Below are 23,015 nucleotides of genomic sequence, written 5' to 3'. Positions count from 1 at the left end.
TAGATATTTGTCCATTCTCAAAAACAAATACTTCCCACTATAATGAAGTAGTTTGACATGGATTAGGTGAATCAGTTTTATCTGATGATGTCACATTGCCTGATAGTTTTGTGAAATAAGTAGTACCAAAAACAGGAGATGAGTAATGCAATGGATCAATTAAAATGCATATGTGCATAGTCTGTCATGTAAGTCCAAAAACCAGGAAATACGTTACTGCAGCTTCATAAGCATGTAGATCAATGTTGTCGGCTGCTCCAACTGCTTCTGTCATACAATCACAGCACACAACTTGTGACTTTCTCAGCTGTTTTTGTGGCAGTAAAACTTACGGAGTTATGATGTATGTAACTCTCATCTTGTAACTTTAGTCATAAACACTATCCCTAGTAACAAATCATTGGTTTTTAGGTGCATATACTTTTCTGTACTAATTGGCTTCACCTGAATTAGCAAATTACTTGCCTCAGCACGAACAGCCATCTACATTCAAGTGCAGTTAACAGGAAAATCCTTTCCATGCCGACACTAGCTTCTGTTTTGTAACAGCTTAAATGATGAAACAAAGGTATTTTTTATCTTGTTTGCTAAACTCAAGGATAAGTTTTTTACAGTACTCATGGTGCTTCTAACATGAAAAAAAATAATAAAAATATTAACATTTTTATGCATAACTGAAGCTATGTTTAGCATCACAGTACACTTACAAGATTCTTACTGCCATAAGAAAAACATTCCATATTATCTTAGATTTGATTTCCACCTTATCATCACAGTCATTTTTCTAACGCCATTAAAAAGTGATGTAATTTGGACATAAACATATTTTTTATTGAATATTTATGCATGTTATATTTGTTGGTTACATTTATTAAATGTCATGTTAAAATTACATGCTTACAGTTTTAAAAACTGATAAATATAGCAGAATGAATGGAGCAGTGTGTGCAATTATGTCCATTCATTTAGTGCCTACCAACCGAATTAAAGCTTGTATAAAATGACCTTCGTATTCTCTTTAAAAGATGTGTGTTACGACTAAGTCAAGTATAGTATTGTCCTGATACAACATTATAGATAATAACAATAATAATAATACATATCCAGATACTTTGCATGATTTTCAGTTATCTTGCTTAATAGATGCTTAATATCTTATCAACAGATTCCCAAGCAGCTCAGTACTGTGTATTGTGAGCTTGTTGGAGCAAATCCTGCAAGTAGACCTAATCCAGCTGACATTATAACAAGATGTCGGAAAATTGGAGGATACTTCAAGAATGATTTAGTTGATGCACTACTCTTTCTTGAAGAAATTCAGATTAAAGAAAAAAATGAAAAGAATAGATTCTTCAGCTCAATAACATCACAGCTTGATAGCTTTCCAGAAAATGTTTGTCAGCATAAGATTTTACCTCAGCTCATTACGGCATTTGAGTACGGTGATGCAGGTTCAGCTGTCCTAATGCCCATGTTTAAGGTAAATATTCTTTAATTTTTCTTTGTTGGATGTATGGAAAGGTTTTCCACTTGTTTCATCCATAGGAACTAATCTGTAGAATTGAGATTTGGTGTGGGATAGAGGAGGACTAGAGTATTACATAGATCGGGTGATTTCAGAATATCATTTTGGGAATGAGGGTAGAATGTACCTTACCTTCAGGAATGACAAGTATTCAAAGCTTTGACCCACAATGTGGAGGAATTTTTCAAGGCTTAGAGTTTTCTTTTTTGTATCCTTCTTGTTGCTTCTTTTCTGTCTCACCCTTGTAGATGACTTTCCTGTCAAACTCTTTGCTCCCATTTCATCTCCTTCTCCTCTTACCTCCCCCTCCATTCACATTTTCTTCATTGCAAGTCTCCTCTCTTGTTTATCATTCATTTTACCTTTAATCCTTTAACAACACTCCACAACTTCAGCTTTCAATATACTTTTTCCCTTGGCTTCTTCCTATTGTTTCTTCTCTAGATTCTACGTTTCTCTACCTTTTACCATGCAATGATTGTATCAATGTATTGAGAGATATATTTCTTTTGAATATAAACAGTGTCAACTTTTTTGTTATTTTCACCAAAAATTTCACAGTTAATTACTTCGTGAGAAAAAGGACAACAAAGTAAACAAATTGTGTAAGAATTATTTATTAGTTGTTTTTAGTGACTGTAAATCTTCAGAAACATAAATTGGGTCCTCTGCACTCTTTTCCTGTTCCTGCTCACTTTTAAATGGCAAATCATAATTTGTTAATTATGAGAGAGAGAGAGTAAAATTTAATAATAGAACATATTTATCATAAAATCTTTTTCAGTTGGGCCGTCTGTTAGATGAAGTCGAATATCAGAAGAAAATAGTACCCTGTGTTGTTAAACTCTTCAGTTCCAATGATAGAGCAACCAGAATACGCTTATTGCAACAACTGGAACATTTCATAGGTAAGTAACAGATAATTACTGCTCTTATGCCACTCATCCTGCCTTTTCTCCACCACTTTCCTACTACTGTGGTAACCCTTGTCAGAAAAAATGAAAGCATTGTTATTCTCATCTAACTTCCAGCAATATTTAGTTTACATTTAGTTGTTATCTTTTCCAGCTACCACCTAATATACTGATTGCTTAGAAAAAAGCAAATACTCAAATACCTCATTTGGAACTGTTGTCCAACATGAGCTTGTTTATCAAGCGAAAGGCACACAGTTCCTAGAGCAGTAAAGTTTCATAGGTTCAGACCTGAATGTAATAACAACCACCCAGATGTTAAGGATAGATTTAGTTTACAGGTGTGTACAAAGTGTTCAGTGAATGGATCTGTATCATAAGGGCAGTGTGTGTTAAAAACGTGTGTGCATTTATGGATGGAGGGACATTCTGAAAAGCATCATGTTGCATTGAATGCAATGAGCTAGACAGAATTGTGCACTGCAACCAGATGAACACAGTCAATGTGAAGGTTAAGAGTCGTAGGGCAATGGAACATTATGCCAACCTCAATTTTTGTTACAAATTGTGGAAAAGGATACAGATATACATTAATTATTGGTGCAAGTGTTTGTAGCGACTACTGTAAGTAGAAAATATGCTTGGCTAGTTTACATGCTTTTAAAATGAAAAAGAATCTGGTGTGTTCATGTGGTATGTTTGTTTTCACCCAACATGCATAACTGACTTCATCAAGCAACAGGTTCTCTCACAAAATTTGTGCAACTGTTTGAAGTTGAGAGTGAACATAAGCATGTCTGGAGTTCAAGCAACAATCTGTAGAATATTTGTTGTGTAAATAAAAAATGCCTTCTGTTGCTGCACTGTGTTTTATTTTTCCAGACCCATTTCACCTTTTTTTCACTTTAAGGCATCATCAGAGGATCTATAATGATAACAGTTTGATACGCTTTTGTTTTGATATCAAACAGTGGAAACTCCAGATTGCTGCTTGTATCCCACGTGATGTTGCATTCCAGCTCGAGATGCTGGAGATGGCAGTCGTGTGTGCGTTAGGTGTGCTTGCTTGCTTGTGTGTGTGTGTGTGTGTGTGTGTGTGTGTGTCTTTACTGATGAAGGCTGTGGCCGAAAGCTATATGTGACGGTCTTTTAAAAGTGCCTGTCTGCAGCTTGCTTTTTATGTAAGTGATTACTAATGGTTCTTTCTGTTTTTAGTTGGCATCAGCATTTCCTCTGATCTGGTCACATGGAGGTCACACTAGCACTCTATTTATGAAACAGAAGCACATTTTTGTGTTTTGAACATTTTTCTTCCCACTTTTCTTATTTTTCTTCTTCTTCTTCTTCTTCTCCGCCTCCTCCTCCTCCTCCTCCTCCTCCTATCTCTCTCGCTCTCTCTCTCTCTCTCTCTCTCTCTCTCTCTCTCTCTCTCTCTCCCTCCCTCCCTCCCTCCCTCCCCCCTCCCCCCACTTATGATGCGCTACCAGTCTTCCGTCATTAATATGGACATAACACTAATGAGAAGAAACACCAATGCCAACTAAAAACAGGAAGAACCATAAGTAATCAGTTACTTACATAAAAAGTGAGAAGCGAACTGTTTTATAATCTATGAATAATACATATCAAAACAAAAGTGTATCATAACTATAGCATTATAGAACCCACTGATGATGCCTTAAAGTAAAAGAAGGTGAAATGTTCCAGGAAAATAAAATAAAGTGCAACAAGAGAAGGCCTTTTTTATTTACATAACAAATATTTCTGTGCTTTCTGTGGAGGATGGCCGTGCAAACACACACATTAAACAATAGAATGATTTTCTTTATAGTGGATTTCAGATGTGTGAGTACATGGCATGGGAGATTTGTCAGTGGACTAAGGTTTGATAGATAAGGGTTTTTGTGTGTGTGTGTGTGTGTGTGTGTGTGTGTGGCGGAGGCATGGGGGGGGTCTTCAAATATCATCTGGTATTTTGCTGCTCAAATGGCAAAACTCTTCTACTACTTTCACTGTGTCATTTCCTCATTAATTCCGTCATCATTGCCTGATGCAATTAAACTGCCCTTCATTACACTTGTTTTACATTTGTTGATATTCATTTTATAATCTCTTTTGTTGTGGGAAGATCAATTTGGGTTCCAGAGAAATGTAGGAAAGCAGTAGGTGATATTGACTCAGACTTGTATTGGAGGACAGATTGAGAAAATGCAAACTGATATTTATACCATTTGTAGATTTAGAGAGAGATTTTGACAATGTTAACACTACTGCTTAAGCTACTTTAGCCACAGAACCACAACATTATTTGTCCACTACCTTCAATAAGAGAGAATAGCAATCGAAGGATGCTCATGAGGATCTTGCTGTGGTCCAGATCAATAGACTATATTAATTTGTTTCTTAGGTTGCCTTACTCAAAGCACTCTCTCACAGTTGCTTTTGTGAACAACATAATTCTGCTAACTAAAGGGAAAAGATCACTTGAAACTGAGAGTGTCTGCAATACGACAAGCAACAAATCGGAACTTGGACCAATAACAGCAAACTCTGATTCAATGAACAAAATCAAAAGCTAGGCTTATCACAAGAAAAGGGCAATGTGCATCATCAAAAATTCACATTTACGCTAAGAACAACAGACTTCAACAGGTGGATCATCTAAAACTCCTGGGTGTCATAATTAATAGTAAGTTTACATTCAACACTCCACAGTCAAATGTACAGTTTTAATTAACAGTCTCTCCATATCGGCTAGACTCAGTTTGGGTTTATGAACTGAGGCACTGTGATCTATTTATAAAGGAAAGATGTTACCTATTTGTTGTACACCCCACCAGTATGGATACAAGGTGCTATCCAAAATTTTCAAGACTGGTGCTGCCATCTGTTGAAAACCTTACCTTTGGACAAGTGGTCACCATCACCCTCGAAGTAGTTCCCATCCGCACGTACACGCTGGTCCCAGGGCTTCTGCCACTGGTCAAACGTTTTCTGGAAATCCTGTTCTTTGAGGATATTTATCACCTCCAGCGATGCTTCTTGAATCCTCTCTAGAGTGTTGAACCAATGGCCTTTCAACTTGAATTTCAGTTCTGGGAAGAGCGCAAAGTCGCAAGGTGACAGATCTGGCGAATACGGTGGGTGGGGTACAACTGCCATATTGTTTTTCGCCAAAAAGGTCCTGATGAGCAACGATGTGTGACAGAGAGCCTTGTCGTAATGTAGCAGCCACTTACCTTCACGCCAAAGTTCGGGCCATCGTTGCCGCACGTTTTCATGGCGCTGTCGCAAAACATCACAGTAGTATGTGTTTGGTTGGGTGGGACAAATTCTTTGTGCACGATTACCTTGGTATCAAAGAAAACAATGATCATGTTCTTCACTTTGCTCTTCACCTGTCTCGCTTTTTTGGGTCTTGGAGAACCCTGGCTCTTCCACTGTGAGACATGCGTACAGCTCATGCTCTGTCCCCCAAACACTTGTTGAATCATTGCAAGGGTCTCCGTAGTGGCAAAGATCTACTACTCCTACTTTCCAGATTGCAGCACCAGTCCTGAAAATTTTGGATTCCACCTTGTAGTAGCACTAGAATGACAATAAAACAGCATCAAAATTAATAGAACACAATGCTTAATCAGTTTAATAGATAATAAAAGCTTACAGGTCATCATCCAATACTTCCTGGATTTCTCTCATGATTATCTTTTGTACTATTGCTGTTGATATTGGAAATAAAGTTACATGTTGTTAATAACTAGATTTGTTCCATTCACTTTGGCTGCCTAAGTTTATTTCAGATTATGTCATATGTGTATATTGATATATTTTTTTATGGAAACATAAAACTGTCTGCCAATCTAAATTCAAATTTAGTTTCATCTTTTGATGTTGCTTACATGATGCTCTTAAAGTTTAGCATACAAGTATTTACAATGAATTTAAAAATATACAAGGTAAAATATTCATTATCTTCTTTGCCTTCTAGGACATCTGCAATCAAATATTGTAAATGAACAAATCTTCCCACAAGTAGCCAATGGTTTTATGGACACAAACCCAACTATCCGTGAACAGACAGTAAAGGTAATAACGTTTTATCCAGAGGCATTGGATAAAAAATTTTCTCCTTAGTTTTGTACCAATTTTAAATACATCCTTTTCTTTTTCAGTCTATTATTCATCTGGCTCCAAAATTAAATTACAATAACTTAAATGTTGAGGTTCTAAGACATTTTGCGAGACTTCAGTCGAAGGATGATCAGGTACTGTGGACATTACATAATAAAACTCACTATAAAGGTTACTAAGCTATATCACATTTTTATTTTGATCAATTTTCAGGATTACAAACTTCATCAGTTTACTGAAAGCTAACTGCCAAAGCATTGAAGCAAAATGCCTAAACCTTTCAACTCAAAACAATGTCAAGTTTTCTCCGATAAACTTACAATTGTAAGTCTGAAAAAGGCTGTGAAAACAGATACCCATCTTTGTAATTTTTCCCCTCCAGTGACCCAGGTGGGGTTAAAGATGGGTTACTCACATACCACTGCCCCCTCTGTCTCAGTCTACAACTGTCTGTGCTTTTATGGCAGTTGACTTCCCTAATTTGGAGATATTTGAACATATATTTCCTGTAACTATAGCAACAGGTGATAAGGATGTACTAGTCAGTTCACTATGTTCATTGATTGTTCTGATCACATAATTAGTTAACAGCAGTAGGTTCTCAACGATATTCACAGTTCTGATACTGTATGTTGACCAGTTTGGTCTTTGTGTCCTTAGGAGCCAGTTAATTCTTAAACTGACTCATAAGATTGCGCTCTAAGGCCATAACTTGCCAAAAATGGTACAGACTATTCTGTCAGTACTTAATGAATCAATACCACCATTGCTGTTTCCAAAGAAATTGATTATCCTGTCAGATTCTTGTTTAATAGGACTTGTGGCCACTAATTACGTAACTGCAATAAATAAAAATCTATTAATGCCTGAGATTATGATGAAATCTGTGTACAGTAATTAGTGCCCACAAGTCCTACTAAACAAGAACCTGCTAGAATAAATGATTTCCTCATAAATGACAATGTTCCAGGTAAGGGACCAAGTGGGGCCTGTGATAGTGTAGAGGGAGTATAGAACATTCTGGTTGTCAGCACTACCTTCCTTGAGTCTGTAGTGACTCGAGAATTTCGGTGTAAATTCTAGAGACACTTGGCCTTCCACCATCTCGTACACCCAATATTTTAAAAGTAAGTAAGAGAGTGGAAACGTATCTACTGCGCTGCCGGTTTCTGTGTGCAAGTTGGAAGTTTTTATTGAGAAGACGATAAGCGGAGCAGTCGAACGACACCGACAAGTGTTTGCCGCAAGAACCACAGACGCTGTGTGAGAGAACACGGAGTAATTAAATGCTATTCTTTGCTGTGTTAGTGAATGTGATTGTTCAAAAAAGAAAAAAAAGAAAAATGAACATTTGACTATAGACTTGTAACTTACTTCATGTCTTAGCTCTGAACGAAGAGAGACGCGTGGGACATCTATAAATAATTTGGTTGTTTTCGAATTGCTGGTGGTTAAAAGCTCGAAATACCACGCCGGCCGCTGTGGCCAATTGGTTTTAGGTGCTTCAGAACGGAACCACGCTGCTGCTACGGTCGCAGGTTCAGATCTTACCTCGAGCATGGATGTGTGTGATGTCCTTAGGTTAGTTAGGATTAAGTAGTTCTAAATCTAGAGCCATCTGAACCATTCGAAATACGAGTGATATACGAGAAGACGGAAATATTTACATGTGAAATTTAATAAGTCACGGCTGCAAAGTACTAACACGAATTCTTTACAGACGAATGGAAAAACTGGTAGAAGCCGACCTAGGGGAAGATCAGTTTGGATTCCGTAGAAATGTTGGAACACGTGAGGCAATACTTGACCTTACGACTTATCTTAGAAGCTAGATTAAGGAAAGGCAAACCTACGTTTCTAGCATTTGTGGACTTAGAGAAAGCTTTTGACAATGTTGACTGAAATACTCTCTTTCAAATTCTGAAGGTGGCAGGGGTAAAATACAGGGAGCGAAAGGCTATTTACAATTTGTACAGAAACCAGATGGCAGTTATAAGAGTCGAGGGGCATGAAAGGGAAGCAGTGGTTGGGAAGGGAGTGAGACAGGGTTGTAGCCTCTCCCCGATGTTATTCAATCTGTATATTGAGCAAGCAGTAAAGGAAACAAAAGAAAAATTTGGAGTAGGTATTAAAATCCATGGAGAAGAAATAAAACTTTGTTCGCCGATGACATTGTAATTCTGTCAGATACAGCAAAGGACTTGGAAGAGCAGTTGAACGGAATGTACAGTGTCTTGAAAGGAGGATATAAGATGAACTTCAGCAAAAGCAAAACAAGGATAATGGAATTTAGTTGAATTAAATCGGGTGATGCTGAGGGAATTAGATTAGGAAATGAGACACTTAAAGTAGTAAAGGAGTTTTGCTACTTAGGGAGCAAAATAACTGATGATGGTCGAAGTAGAGAGGATATAAAATGTAGACTGACAATGGCAAGGAAAAATTTCTGAAGAAGAGAATTTTGTTAACATCGAGTATAGGCTTAAGTGTCAGGAAGTCGTTTCTGAAAGTATTTGTATGGAGTGTAGCCATGTATGGAAGTGAAACATGGACGATAAATAGTTTGGACAAGAAGAGAATAGAAGCTTTTGAAATGTGGTGCTACAGAAGAATGCTGAAGATTAGGTGGGTATATCACATAACTAATGATGAAGTATTGAATAGAATTGGGGAGAAGAGGTGTCTGTGGTACAACTTGACAAAAAGAAGGGACCGGTTAGTAGGACATGTTCTGAGGCATCAAGGGATCACAAATTTAGCATTGGAGGGCAGTGTGGAGGTTAAAAATTGTAGAGGGAGACCAACAAGAGATGAATACACTAAGCAGATCCAGAAGGATGTAGGTTGCAGTAGGTACTGGGAGATGAAGAAGCTTGCACAGGATAGAGTAGCATGGAGAGCTGCATAAAACCAGTCTCTGGACTGAAGACCACAACAACAACAACAACAACAACAACGAAATGTGAGAATGTTATTGTGCATAATCCAATACATCATTAATTGGTGAAAACAGGGAAATTGTTTTGCAGAGTTGGATTCTGCATAAATGGTAAAAAGGGGTGAAAATTAATAAATACCATACAAGAAAAGACACAAGGAAAATCTCAACAGTTTAGACTAAGAAGAGTTACGACGAGATCTATTCGACGTCAAAGATCCAGTGTGGACAGTAAGCCGCCCTCACACACATCGCGGGGGCGTGGGCCCCGTAGCCAGTAACCGATGCCAACGACGCCAGCTGCTACTAACCGGTGCTGACTACAAATCTGTTCACTGACACCGATGCTGAAACCAACCTTTGATGCTGCCGGCGCCTGTGCTGTTCACCAGCACTGATTCCACACCTGCTCACTGACACAGCCTAAAACTCTACTCAGGGTGAGCGAAAGTCAATTAATTGAGTGTAAAGTTAAGGACACTGTTCGCTAATAGACTGTTAGTATAGTTATTCTACTAAGAGGTGAATTTTTTTAATGACAACTCTATCTTTAATTAAGAAAAATATGGATAATACTCAGAAAACTGGGGGAACATCAGAACCAGCCATGCCCATGACAGTGACAAAAGAAATGCCAGACTGGACTGAGGTAGCAAATGTAATTTAAGCACTAAGTCTCAGACTTAAGCTTTGACTCAGTGAACACTCAACGAAATGCTAGATTAGATAACCTAAGTGCAGCTGCAAATGCTCAAATAGCAACTTCAGGTGAAAAATTAGATGCACATAGCGCAAATTCAGCTACTTTAATACAAGAACTAAGTCTTCAGTTAGATTCAGTAAATAATTAATGGAAAATCTCATATAAAGATGTGAAACAAGTACTAACAAAGAGATAGAGGGGCTGTCCAGTACTTAGCTCAGTACAGCCGATAGATACACAAAACAGAACAGAAAATTTACGTTCCTAGCTTTCGGAACTTTGTTCCTTCATCAGGGAGGAGAGAGGGGAAAGAAAGGGAAGAAGGGAAAGTGGATTCAGTTACTCAAAACCCAGGTTATGAAGCAACAGGGAAAGGTAAACAGGGAGGGTAGCAAGGATGGAGGTTTGGTTCGTACCTCCATTCTTGCGCATTTCTACTTTTTCCTTTTATACTTCTCATTTAAGTACCTATCTATATTTCCCTTTTTACATATTCATATACTTCTTTCTCAGAAGTCCCTCCATGGTTTCCATTAACCTTCAACTTATTTTATATAAGTAGGCCAAAGAATCAGGCTACACAAACACACGCGTACACAGAAAGAATACAATTACGCAAACAATGATCTTACACATCAAATTGGGAGAACTGCCAAGGGTTGTAGGGGGAAAGGAAGGTGTACATCAGGAAAGGATGCACAAATTGTCATTTACTGTGATGGTTCTACATCGCACACATGGTTATATAGGGACACTTTAGGGAAATATGCACACATTGTTGTTCACTATGACAGCTCTACATTGCCTAGGTATGTGAAAGAAACTATCAACAATCATGATTCTATATTGCCTATATACATAAGGATATAATTATTATACATCAGGGATACATAAGAAGGAAGCGTGAGAAATTAAGGAGAGCATAAGCGAAGGAGGAATTAATGAGCATAAGCCAGGGAGGAACTGATTGTGATAATTATTCAGGAATGGCAGTCGAACATTTGTTCTGGCAATTTGTAGGATAATGGGACAGGTTTAGCATAAGTAAATGTATGATATATTGAATAGTGTATATAAATGTGGTGTCTACTGGAAGGTTAGAAGTGAAAGAGTAGTGGAGGACTCTAGGGGATTAAGTGAAGTATTAGGAAGTGAGTGTTAAGTGTGAAAAAGATTTTATTTTCCAGAGGATATTATGGTGTACATAAAGATGTATACTTCGGAAATGAACCATAAGTCCTACTCAGGAAGCATAAAGGGGAGTGCACCCAGCATTTATTGCATATAAAGGGCAGATAGGCAAAAGGACAGTATTGTGTCCTACTTTTGTAGGAACTATTCTGGTAAATTTAAATTCTATATTCTACTAGCATTTTTATGTTTATGAGTGTCAGAAAGCACAATTTCATTTGCCATGAGTTCCTCCAGACTACAAGCTACTGTAGGTAATAAAATCTATTACACACTAAAGAAAAAATAGTACAGAGAATTAGAATGAAGAAAGAAATTATTAAGTGTCTATGACACCTGGAGTTTGTGGCTGGTAATCAAGAATGCTGTCCGCACGATTCTTAGATATAAAAGTACTAACTCCAACATCAGGTGAAATGCTCAGATAGTTATCATCAAAACAAAAAAAGAAGAGCTAGATATTAAGTACACGATTACTAAAAGAAATATAATGTATACTGATTAATATGTAAATTAGCGTTATATGGGATATTAAAGTACATAATGAATATGTATAAAATATCGCATGTTTGAGCTAAGGGGGAGTGATATGTAGTGACTCGAGAATTCCTGTGTAAATTCTAGAGACACTCGGCCTTCCACCGTCTCAAACACTCAATATTTTGAAAGTAAGAAAGAGAGTGGAAACATATCTACTGACAAGGGAACGTCCCCATCGCACCCCCCTCAGATTTAGTTATAAGATGGCACAGTGGATAGGCCTTGAAAAACTGAACACAGATCAATCGAGAAAACAGGAAGAAGTTGTGTGGAACTATGAAAAAATAAGCAAAATATACAAACTGAGTAGTCCATGCGCAAGATAGGCAACATAAAGGATAGTGTGAGGTCAAGAGCGCCATGGTCCTGTGGTTGGCGTGAGCAGCTGCGGTACGAGAGGTCCATGCTTCAAGTCTGCCCTCGAGTTAAAAGTTTAATTTCTTATTTTCGCAAAGTTATGATCTCTCCGTTCGTTCATTGACGTCTCTGTTCACTGTAATAAGTTTAGTGTCTGTGTTTTGCGACCGCACCGCAAAACCGTGCGATTAGTAGACGAAAGGACGTGCCTCTCCAATGGGAACCGAAAACATTTGATCGCAAGGTCGTAAGTCAACCGATTCCTCCACAGGAAAATACGTCTGATATATTCTATACAACACTGGTGATGGCATGTGCGTCACATGACAGGAATATGTTGTCGACCCACCTAACTTGTACACTGGGCGAATGGGTAAAAAGATTCTTCTACCTTGCCCGATTTAGATTTTCTTGTGGATGTGATAATTACTCCCAAAAAAGTGATGGAAACATAAGAGTTTGTCACATAAACTGAAAATAAAAAATTAAACTTTTCTCTGGAGGGAGTACTTGAACCAAAGACCTCTTGTTCCGCAGCTGCTCACGCTAACCACGGGACCACGGCGCTCCTGAGCTCCCACTATCCTTGATGTTGCTTATCTTGCGTATGGACTACTCAATTTGTATATTTTACTTATATTTTCATAGTTCCACACAACTTCTTCCTGTTTTCTCGATTGATCTGTGTTCAGTTTTTCAAGGCCTATCCACTGTGCCAACTTATAACTAAATCTGAGGGGGATGCGTCGGGGAGGTTCCCTTGTGAGCCACCGGTTTCTGTGTGCGGGGTGGAAGTTTGTATTGAGAAGACGATAAGCGGGGCAGTCGGATGATGCCAACGGCTGTCTGCTGCAAGAGCCACAGACGCTGTGTGAGAGGACACGGAGTAATTAAATGCTATTCTTTGCTGTGTTAGGGAATGTGATTGTCGAAAAAAGAAAAAAAGAAAGGAAGAAAAAGGAACATTTAACTATAGACTTTTAACTTACTTCATATCTTAGCTCTGAATGAGGCAAGACGCATGGGATGTCTACAAATTATTTGGTTGTTAAAACCAGGCAGTTGTGATTATATTTATTTGTATCTAATGGGTATCGGTGTAGTTGACTTGCAAGTGTTTGTATGCTTATATGAAACGTGTGGAGATGAAAATACACCTGAGCTGAACTGAAAGTATGAGAGAGATAGTAATTTTTTGGTTCCTCTAACCAGCATTATTTCTTCGGAGAAGAAGTTATGGAGATCGACGCAGCTGCATATTCAGAGAAGAGGATTGGCTAAACATTTCAAGTAAGTCAACTGTAGTAGGAGAAGTGTGGAGTTCGCAATCCAGTTGTGCACCGCTTTTCTTGTCACCGAAACCGTTAGAAGCCCCACAGTTCAATGTGTGGTTTGCAGTAAGTGAACTATGTACTTACTGCAAACCACTCATTTAACCGTGACACTGACGAAGGGTAGTGCTGACAAGCAGAATGTCCTATATTCTCTCATGAATATCATAACACTATTACAACGTTTTCCACTTGGTCCCTTTCCTGGGATATTCCAGTCAAAGCATGGTTGAGAGATTGTGTGAGATGTCTTTATCTCAAACAATGGAAAATCCTGGATGGAATGTTACAATATTAGAGAAGGAAAGTTGCTACTCACCATATAACGGAGATGCTGAGTTGCAATATGCACAACAAAGAGATTCATACAATTATAGCTACACACGTGCACACGCAAACGCAACTCGCACACACGTCTGCAGTTTCAGGCTGTTTTCAGTTGCCTGAGACTGCAGACGCGTGTGCAATTTGGGTTTGCATGAGAGAGAGAGAGGGGGGGGGGGAGAGGGGGGGGGGGGGGGAGAGAGAGAGAGAGAGAGAGAGAGAGAGAGAGAGAGAGAGCGTGTGTGTGTGTGTGTGTGTGTGTGTGTGTGTGTGTGTGTGTGCGTGTGTGCGTGCGTGCGTGCGTGCGTGTGTATTGTTGACAAAGGCCTTAATGGCCGAAAGCTGTAATTGTGTGAATCTTTTTGTTGTGCCTATTGCGACTCAGTACCTCCAATATATGGTGAGTAGCAACTTGCCTTCTCTAATATTGTTACATGTCTCTATCTCTGTCGCATTAACTTCGTTTCATTGGGTCCCTATGGAATTCCATCTCAGCAGATACTTGATCTGGCTTTTTGTTGTTTGATTTTGTGTACAATTTGGTTTACAGTTTCCATGCAAAGGCATTAAAAATTAAGTAAAATGTATGTTTGTTTTTGCTTTTTATTCACTCAAAATAAAAATCAATACTTTGCTCAGAACAAGTTTTCAGAAATAGAAATCTCAAGGATAGTGAAAAACCTCTAAAATAGTCTAGAATTTGTGGGTCCCTCAAAAGCAGAAATTGGATACATTTCTGGAAAGAATGTTCTGTTATGCCTTCATCTTCACTGTTTTTACTCGTACGATCGAAAGTCTGATTCCCTACAGAGAAATAGATAAATGATAGAGAAATGATTTTTGTAGAAAAGGAGTGTCACATGAAAACAGTATTAAATAATTTGAGTTACCTTTCTGTAAATTAATAAATTTGCTGTTAATTTTTGTGATATTTAGCTTAGTTGTCCCACTCAATAGTATTGTAATTTTTAAGTAATTAGGTTTTTTCCCTGATGAATAATTTTATTCTCACTACAAAATACACATTAGAGACTAAGTAATTTATCCAGTGCAGATGAGGGGGTCAAATACAAATAATGATATTTGTTAGTAACATAATTTGAGAGTATGATGTTCATGACAGCGACAGTTTGAAGTAAACATCCGGTTCTCTAGCTCCCAGTGTCTGACATGGGTTTTTATAGAATGGAGGAACAGAGGTAGGTGCCAGAGCTGATGCTGGATTCACAGGATTATATATGGTGGAGAAGGCAACAGTGTGCATTCTTAAGCAGTGAATACAAGATTTCTAGCAGAAGTTGATCAGGTCGGAATACACTGAATGCCAACTAAACTGAAGGTACACAAACTGAACAAATAGGAATTCAGAAAGGGAAGAAGTATGGCTACAAAACATTAAGCAATGTTGACACGAATGAAGGACTCGAGATAGAGAAATATGTTTATATAACAGTTATAGTAATGATGTACAGGGGAGGGGAAAATAAAAGTGACCTGGAGAACAGAGTTCCAGGGTAGGGTACAAAGAATTACAGCAGAGGAAAGGAAATACAGTTTTAACCTGGCAATAGCAGATGTTGAAAGTGACCAATATTCATCTCTCGGCACTTTTGGGCCACGGCCAGCAAGTTACTGAAGATTGATCGAAACTGGAATTGCTGCAGTCCCATCGAAGATTGATCGAAACTGGAATTGCTACAGTCTCATCCAAAATGTTCTGCTGCAGTCTTGAAGACTGTGAGGGTGGTTGTGATACACCATATACTTGATGACTCCCCACACAAAGTAATCACACAGGAGTGAAGATTGTGTAAATGTGCTCCAAGGTTCAGCCGGCTATATGGGCAGTTGCTCCATCCTATTGTGGCAGCATTAACAGAGGAAGAAAAACTTAGTTATTTCTTCCTCTGTTAATGCTGCCACAAATGGTTTCAAAATGTTGGCAAAGTAATTCACCGGAGTCGGAGTCTGACGAAAGAAGATGGGACCAGTAATGCAACGTACAGATACTACACACTAAAACCCAACCTTCTGCTCACACAATGGTGTTTCATGGAAATTATTCGAATTGTCCGCTGCCCAGAACCTTTATTTCTCTGAGATGACATAACCACTCAGGTGAAACCAAGCTTTATCAGACATAAAGAACAGATCTATACCCAAGCCATTCATTGTTATCTCAGTGAACAGCCACCCACAAAACTGGAGGCACTGAGGAGCATCTGCTGGTTTTAGTGCATGAACAACAGGCACTCGGTAGGATTGCAGGTCCAGCTGGAGTATCTTCCACATGATCATCGTGATAGACAGGTCTCTTGTGATAGGCCTCAAGTTGATTTAGGAGGACTCTGAACCATTTTCTGGTGAACTGCAGCCACAGTTTCTGGTGTGTAGACACATTTTAGAATGTTTTTGAATTATTCAAAAGAAATCGTGTCTCATGCCATTTTTGGACTAAGCTTTGCATGGCCCTCTTTGCTGGCACTTTGACACCATTAACTTCTCAGCAAACAACTGACTACACCGTTTCCACAAGTTCGTTGTCACATAACTTTCCATCGTGAACACCCGGTGCTCCACTCACACTGACGCAGCCCACACAATGCTCTGAACTTGTGTGGATCACGTGGTGGGCGTACACATGATGGCTGCACCACATTGTACGATTGTATGCAGGCATTTACATTCAGTTGTATCCTCTCATCCAACCCACTTTTATTTGCCCCACAATGTATATAATAATGGTAATATATTGTAATGAAAGTGCCTTTCAGCATGAAGGAAGTGTCCTTAGGTAGCAAGCAAACAGGTGTCCTGAAAAAATGACACATTGTGAAAAAGTTACAGTGTAGCAATAACTGGAAGGAGTGCAATGTGATGGCTGATAATGTGTGTAGTGCTGATGCGTATGAGGCATATGCACACACTGCCAGGCAGATTAATATCAACAAAATTTCAAAGCTCAACTGCTGTATATGAGCCAAATGACAAAGATGATTGCAAATTCCCATGTCTGCTATGCTATAATGGGACTGAGATGAGAAGAAAAAGTGCTTCATGTATGCTGATTCATGTGAACAGTTTACGTTACTGTGTTCAACAGTGAAGATTGTACCATGTTTGCACGTGACACACTGTGTCACAAGCACACATTTATGTGGATTTGCATTTATTAATGTGAGTTATGACAGAGAGTGCTCTGTGTAAAGTCAGCTAGGGGCTTATGTTAGTCAAATTTAGGATCCAGATATTTCACACAATGGACACCATCAGTGTGGAAGAGTATGGCAGAAATCATGGGTTCACAGGTGTCCTAGGTGTGGGGATGTGAAGAATATAAGGCAACAATGTAAGGAGGAACTGTGACATATTAGTAGGAATTTACAGAGTGCCTGATTCCTAGTATATGATCAACTTCTCTTAAAACTAGTCTGGTGCACTTATCAACAATGCTGCTTTGGAGGCTTCAGGCTTAATATTTGCATTAATGTTTCCTAGTTTGTCATAGATAAACTTCATTTGTTATTGTTAGTATGGTTTATCCATTGATGAATGTCATACTTGAAACTGTCTTACCATGACCAGATCCCATATCTCATAACGATTCTTTTTCATTTCTTCAGGGTGGTATTCGAACAAACACCACTGTGTGCCTAGGGAAAATAGCTCAGCACCTGCATCCACAGATAAGACAAAAAGTCTTAATTTCTGCTTTTATAAGAGCCATGAGGGACCCATTTCCTCCAGCTCGGAGTGCTGGTAAACTTTATATTTAATTTGTGTATGTTATTGTGCATGCTTTTATTCTCAATCTAAATAATATTTATAATTTTTTAAATTTATTTATGAGCATCTTTTTAGATTCTGTAATTTACATTGTGTACAGCTCTTGATTGAAATGTGCTATCTTTTGTGTGTGATATTACCAACAGTGGGAAGTATGAATATAAAACTTTAAATTTCTACTATGCACTGTATGTACTTAATCGTTAAACATATTGGGGAATTTTCTGACATGGCTAGAACATATTAATATTTGCAAGTGTAATACATGTTCAATAGTCTTTCACTATTTGTAGTTTATTGACGCAGCTTCTTTATACAGTGTGCTCCACAAAAATATGCAAATATTTTAATTTGTTATTCTATTAGTAAAACTAAAGGAAAAAGTTCATATAACCATAGATCCACGAATGTTTAATTATGGAGTCACAGCTAGTGAAAGATTTTGCTTGAAATTTAGCAACTTCGCCAATATGAAGTCATCGCAAAACTGTATGGGGTTAAAGTAAAGCATGCTTTCCATTGTTGTTATTGACCTACTGAATGTAATATAACGTGTCCCAGATGTGTATCTGCAGTAGTTTTCCAGAACATTCAGAGAACCAAAGAAGTAATTTCATAAAATTTTTAATTTATTAAGTATTTGGCCCAATTGGTTTTTTAAATTTCAGACAATTGCACAAAGTTTTCAACAGAAGTTGCAGAGAATTTAATTTTGGAAAAATGATGGTAATAATGCTAACTCAAACTGTATGAACGTGTCAGATACTCTACAAACTACAACAGTTACTATGTGGTTTCACTTAAATACACTGTTATTATTATGTTCTTTCACTGAACAATTCAGAAAACTAACTCATTGCAAGATTAGGAAATGACTGAAACAACTCACTAACGGTTGCCAACAATGACATAAATGTTTCTACATTCTTAATGGAAAGTAAACAAATTTACTTGTATAATAATCTTTGCTTCTCTGGCTGTTCTAGAAAACTATTGCAGATACACATCTGGGACATGTTTTATTAGAGTCGCCAGACCAATAACAACAAAATAAATGGAAATCATGCTTTACTTTAACCCTGTGCAGTTTTGTGTTGGCTTCTTAGTAGCGAAGTTGCTAAATTTCAGGCAAAATCTTTTATTAGCCATAACTCCGTGGCTAAACATTTGCAGACCTATGTTTATATGAACTTTTTTCTTTAGTTTTACTTGTATAATTACATATCAAAAAAATTGCATATCTTCATGAATCACCCTGTATACTCCAGCTGTCAATATTCTATTGTAAATTGTGGAAGATTATATGATACAGGATCAAAGAATTTCTGTTTATTCGTGCAAAACACACATGCAGGTGTCCATTGCATTAAGGTCTCTTGGTTTTCTTGACACATTAATGCTTGAGTGATTACTTAATCTTTTGACAACTGCGTTAGTCATCTTCAGGAGCTGACTTGTGTATGATATTGTGCTGGTCTTTTATATCTAATACCGGCCATCTTACAACATGGTGATGCCATACAGAGTTCATGGGGATTGCATATGCTGCCAAAGTTTATGGTGGTGTCTGCATTGGAGAGATGATAATAGTGACACTGGTCCTGTTGGAAAGTAAAAAACTTGCTGTAGCATCTGAGCACCTGCTCATTATGCATCAATGCTCTTTATCAGAGTATTAATCATGTGAGTAGTATGTACACTAGTACCAAGTTCATGATTGTTAAGGAGAAAGTTGAAAAGTTGTCATTTGTAGAGGTTTTACTTGAATGAAGATCAGATGGATAATTTGGTCCCTCTGTACTGCAAGCCACCACATACTTATTATCTCAGCTTTCATCCTCTGTCCCAGAAGTTTGCTGTTTTAAATAAGTTGGCACATAGAGTCACAATTCCAGACTGCAGTAGTAGACATTTGAAGAAATTGATCCAAAAGTAAGGCTACAATTAACATGCTGTAATTCACACTGTAAAAAATGAGAAGGCAAAGAGAGTTAATCCACTCATAACTCTCCTTCCTTTTTTTGTGGCTACTTCTACAAAAATAGGTAGGCTCCTTGGCACACAAAGTGTTCTGACCAATTGTCAGATCTTGAAGAAGACAGGACATGCTCTGCAAAATAAAGTGTGTTGAATGCTACTAACAAGGCGAGGTCTCCAGCAGTGTGATTGATCTTCTGAAACTACCTAGACGGTGATGTAGGTTAAGATCCAGGTATTACGCACTGCAGCCATTCACCCTGGTGGGCCCTCATTTGCGAGTAACTGACAAAAAAAACTTCGGAATTTTGTGTGCTACTCAGTAGCATTTAAAAAGTTGTATTACATAGATCGGTTGCATAGTAAAATAGATAGGTTAACAGCTTCACATAAAGGAGGTTGTCAGTTTGAATCGTGTCAGGTGCACTAAATTTTTATTTTTAAATGTATATGTAAATAACTGTGATCTTGATTTTTATTCAATTAATTGATTTAAATGTAATTGTTTAGTTACATTCCTTTGGCACATAATTTTAATCATAATATTAACTTCATTTGCTCTCATTTTTCCTCCTGTCATTCTTTCTCCACTTGAAATCTTTCTTCATGTGTTTTTATTAATTTTATGTATTAATTTCTATTAAATTTCTTTTGTTTCATCAACATTTTTTCATCCACATTATTGCATTCATTATATCTATTTCTCATTTTGCTTGAATTTTGTTTTACTTATAAACCTGTCTTTCATTTAAATTTTCATCTGCATTATTTTGTCCATAGTGCAATAGGTATTTAGGTTACGTTTTAAATGTTTGTATGTTGCTTATGATGCAAAAAAATTGCACACGTGGTAACAAAAATATATTTTTCACACCACTGCACAAATTAAATTCATGTTCACAAAAATTGTGATTGGAAAATTAATGATATAAAGAAAAACACTACAAATTAAAAAGTTCATACAGTGATTAAAATGATGGGACAAAGGAACAGAAATAAAAAATTACATTTAAACCAATTAACTGAATAAAACTAATGATCAAAGTAATTTTTGGGTAAAGATTTAAAAATTAAAAAAAAAAAAAAAAATTGTGCACCTTAAGAGATTTTAACTCACAACCTCCTGCATGTGAAGTTGTTATCCTGTCCATTATACCATGCAACCAGACTATGTAATGCAACTTTTTTAATGCGATTGAGTGTCACACAAAATTCTGAGTTATTTTTCATCAATTGCTTACAACGTGAGCCCACCAAGGTGAACAGTTGCAGTGTGTGGTACCTAGGATCTTAACCTACATCACCGGGTAGATAGTTTCAAAAAGTTAATCGCACAGCTTGGGACCTCTCACTGTAAGTTATAACCACATTAAGTATCAAAATTGGGACAAATCGGTTAATAAGAATAGGCTTATGTTTGATGAGACGAAAGTCATATCCATTGCATCACCATGTGTTGATTCTATCATGAAAGGTGGTGTTGAGATCAGAACAGAAGCTATATTCTTTGTGGTGCATAGAAGTGAGTACTCAATCTGAGGGCTACTGAGAAATATACGACATTGTTGACGTAAAGCTATCAGGTTTTTAGCCAAGTGGCATTGCTGAAAAATCAAGTTTCAAGGAATGTCATACCCATTATCTTAGCTGGAAGACGCTCATTGCCGGAAGACGCTCATCGAAACAATGCGGTATCTCAGCACTACCACCCCCTGGAAACTTGGGAACTTTTCATTATTAGTATTCACTGAAAAAAATTACATACCAGACTGTTATTTTCCAGTATGTTCAATGATGATGATTGTGTCCCGTCAATGTAGATATTGGTAAATCTCTAGTAGCGTATAGAAATCACTTTACCTCTGTATGAAATCACCATCGAAAATTTGGTCAACAGTTAGATATCAGAGATTACCCCAGTATCAGTTACAGATATTGGCTCCTAACAATGAGGAGTGGAAAAAATCATCAAAAACTTGACTTATCAGTTAAAACTAAATTGGCAAGAAAACTGAGAAAACTTAATACATGCCTTTGATTTCTTTTCTAAGTTCCCAGAGACTCTTTCTTGAGGTGTGTAATGACAAAAAATTTCTGTGAAGAATTATAAAAATAATATGAATACCACACTTGTCTGTGAAAGACTAGCCAAACTACCATCACAAAGTACTTAATCAAATAGTAGAAAGCTCAGATTGGAATGTCAACAATATTATGTAGGGGATAGATTGCTATGCACCCTAAGGTTATTAGGGTTGCAGGCAGGCACAAAAAAAGACTTACACATTGAGCTTTCGGCAATGTAAATGTATGCCATTGATATGATGAGTAAAAACACAGGCATTTGATTGAGAAAAGTAGAGAGCAGAAACAAAATTAATATCTGCAGTTGGATGAGTTTCTACTGTCTCAAGCTCTTTCAGAACTAAACCTGTTTGCACTATTTATTCTGCAATATTATACATTGTCTAATACATCTTTCTTATTGAAAGAGGATCGTGAGTTGTCTAATTCTGTCACTGAATCTTTATTCTAACTTGTTTATTCCTATACAAAGTGTGTAAGCTGTTGATTGATGCTAGACAACTTCCCAAGTTTAATAATCCAAAAGGGTTTATTATCTTGGTGAGCTCTGTCTTCTTGGTTTTCCATTCTTCAGTTTTTCTCTAACTTTGTCATTCATTCAGAGAGCAATATACTCATTATTTTTGTTCCACTTTCAAAATTGCATGCTTTTGCCATTATTATTAGTGTCTTGAAATACAGGGTATTACTTTGGATACCAGTTATAAATGTGTGGTATTCAATGTGGTATTTTTTGCATTTTACTTGCTTCTGTCTCATGTCTCAGTTCCTTGAAATTACAATGTAGTTGCTTACTTAATTTTCCACATACGTTACTCTCAAAGACACTATGATGAAAGATACACAGTTCTCTGTATATTACTCCTTGTCACATTGCCTAATAAATTTGTATAGTTTATGCAGTTCAGCAGTAATCTACATTTCTACAATTTTGTTGGGAAAAGAGATGAGTGGGAGGAAGGACTAAATATTTAGCTGTTAGTCAGAAGTATAGACTGAGGAAACTGTTGGTACCCCCAAATCTGAGGCCAATGTTAGTTTGTGTGTAGCTTAATGTTCACAACACTCTTAAGTGCATGAGTTTCTTCATTAATTTACAACATGAGATTTCATGTACATATTTTTTAAAGGTAATTTGTGATTCAGGTATAAAAAATTGTTTGAAATTATTCGTATTTTTTTAATGAGTAAAAAGAAAATGAGTTTTATTTTT

At 37.3% G+C, this 23,015-nt stretch overlaps 1 protein-coding gene across 1 annotated transcript in view; it reads left to right on the top strand.

Moving 5' to 3' along the window:
* Positions 1-23,015, top strand: part of LOC124601081 (N-terminal kinase-like protein) — a 118,310-nt gene that overhangs the window by 54,176 nt on the left and 41,119 nt on the right. The window contains exons 6-10 of the mRNA XM_047136215.1: positions 1,166-1,480; positions 2,310-2,433; positions 6,428-6,525; positions 6,612-6,704; positions 17,578-17,713. Coding sequence (XP_046992171.1) covers positions 1,166-1,480; positions 2,310-2,433; positions 6,428-6,525; positions 6,612-6,704; positions 17,578-17,713 — 766 coding nt within the window. The remainder of the gene's footprint in view (positions 1-1,165; positions 1,481-2,309; positions 2,434-6,427; positions 6,526-6,611; positions 6,705-17,577; positions 17,714-23,015) is intronic.

The sequence above is a fragment of the Schistocerca americana genome, chromosome 1 (genome assembly GCF_021461395.2).
Source record: "Schistocerca americana isolate TAMUIC-IGC-003095 chromosome 1, iqSchAmer2.1, whole genome shotgun sequence".
In the NCBI taxonomy this organism is placed as follows: Eukaryota; Metazoa; Arthropoda; class Insecta; order Orthoptera; family Acrididae; genus Schistocerca; species Schistocerca americana.
Note: the sequence above shows the minus strand (reverse complement) of the source record. Positions and strands in the feature narration are given on the sequence as shown.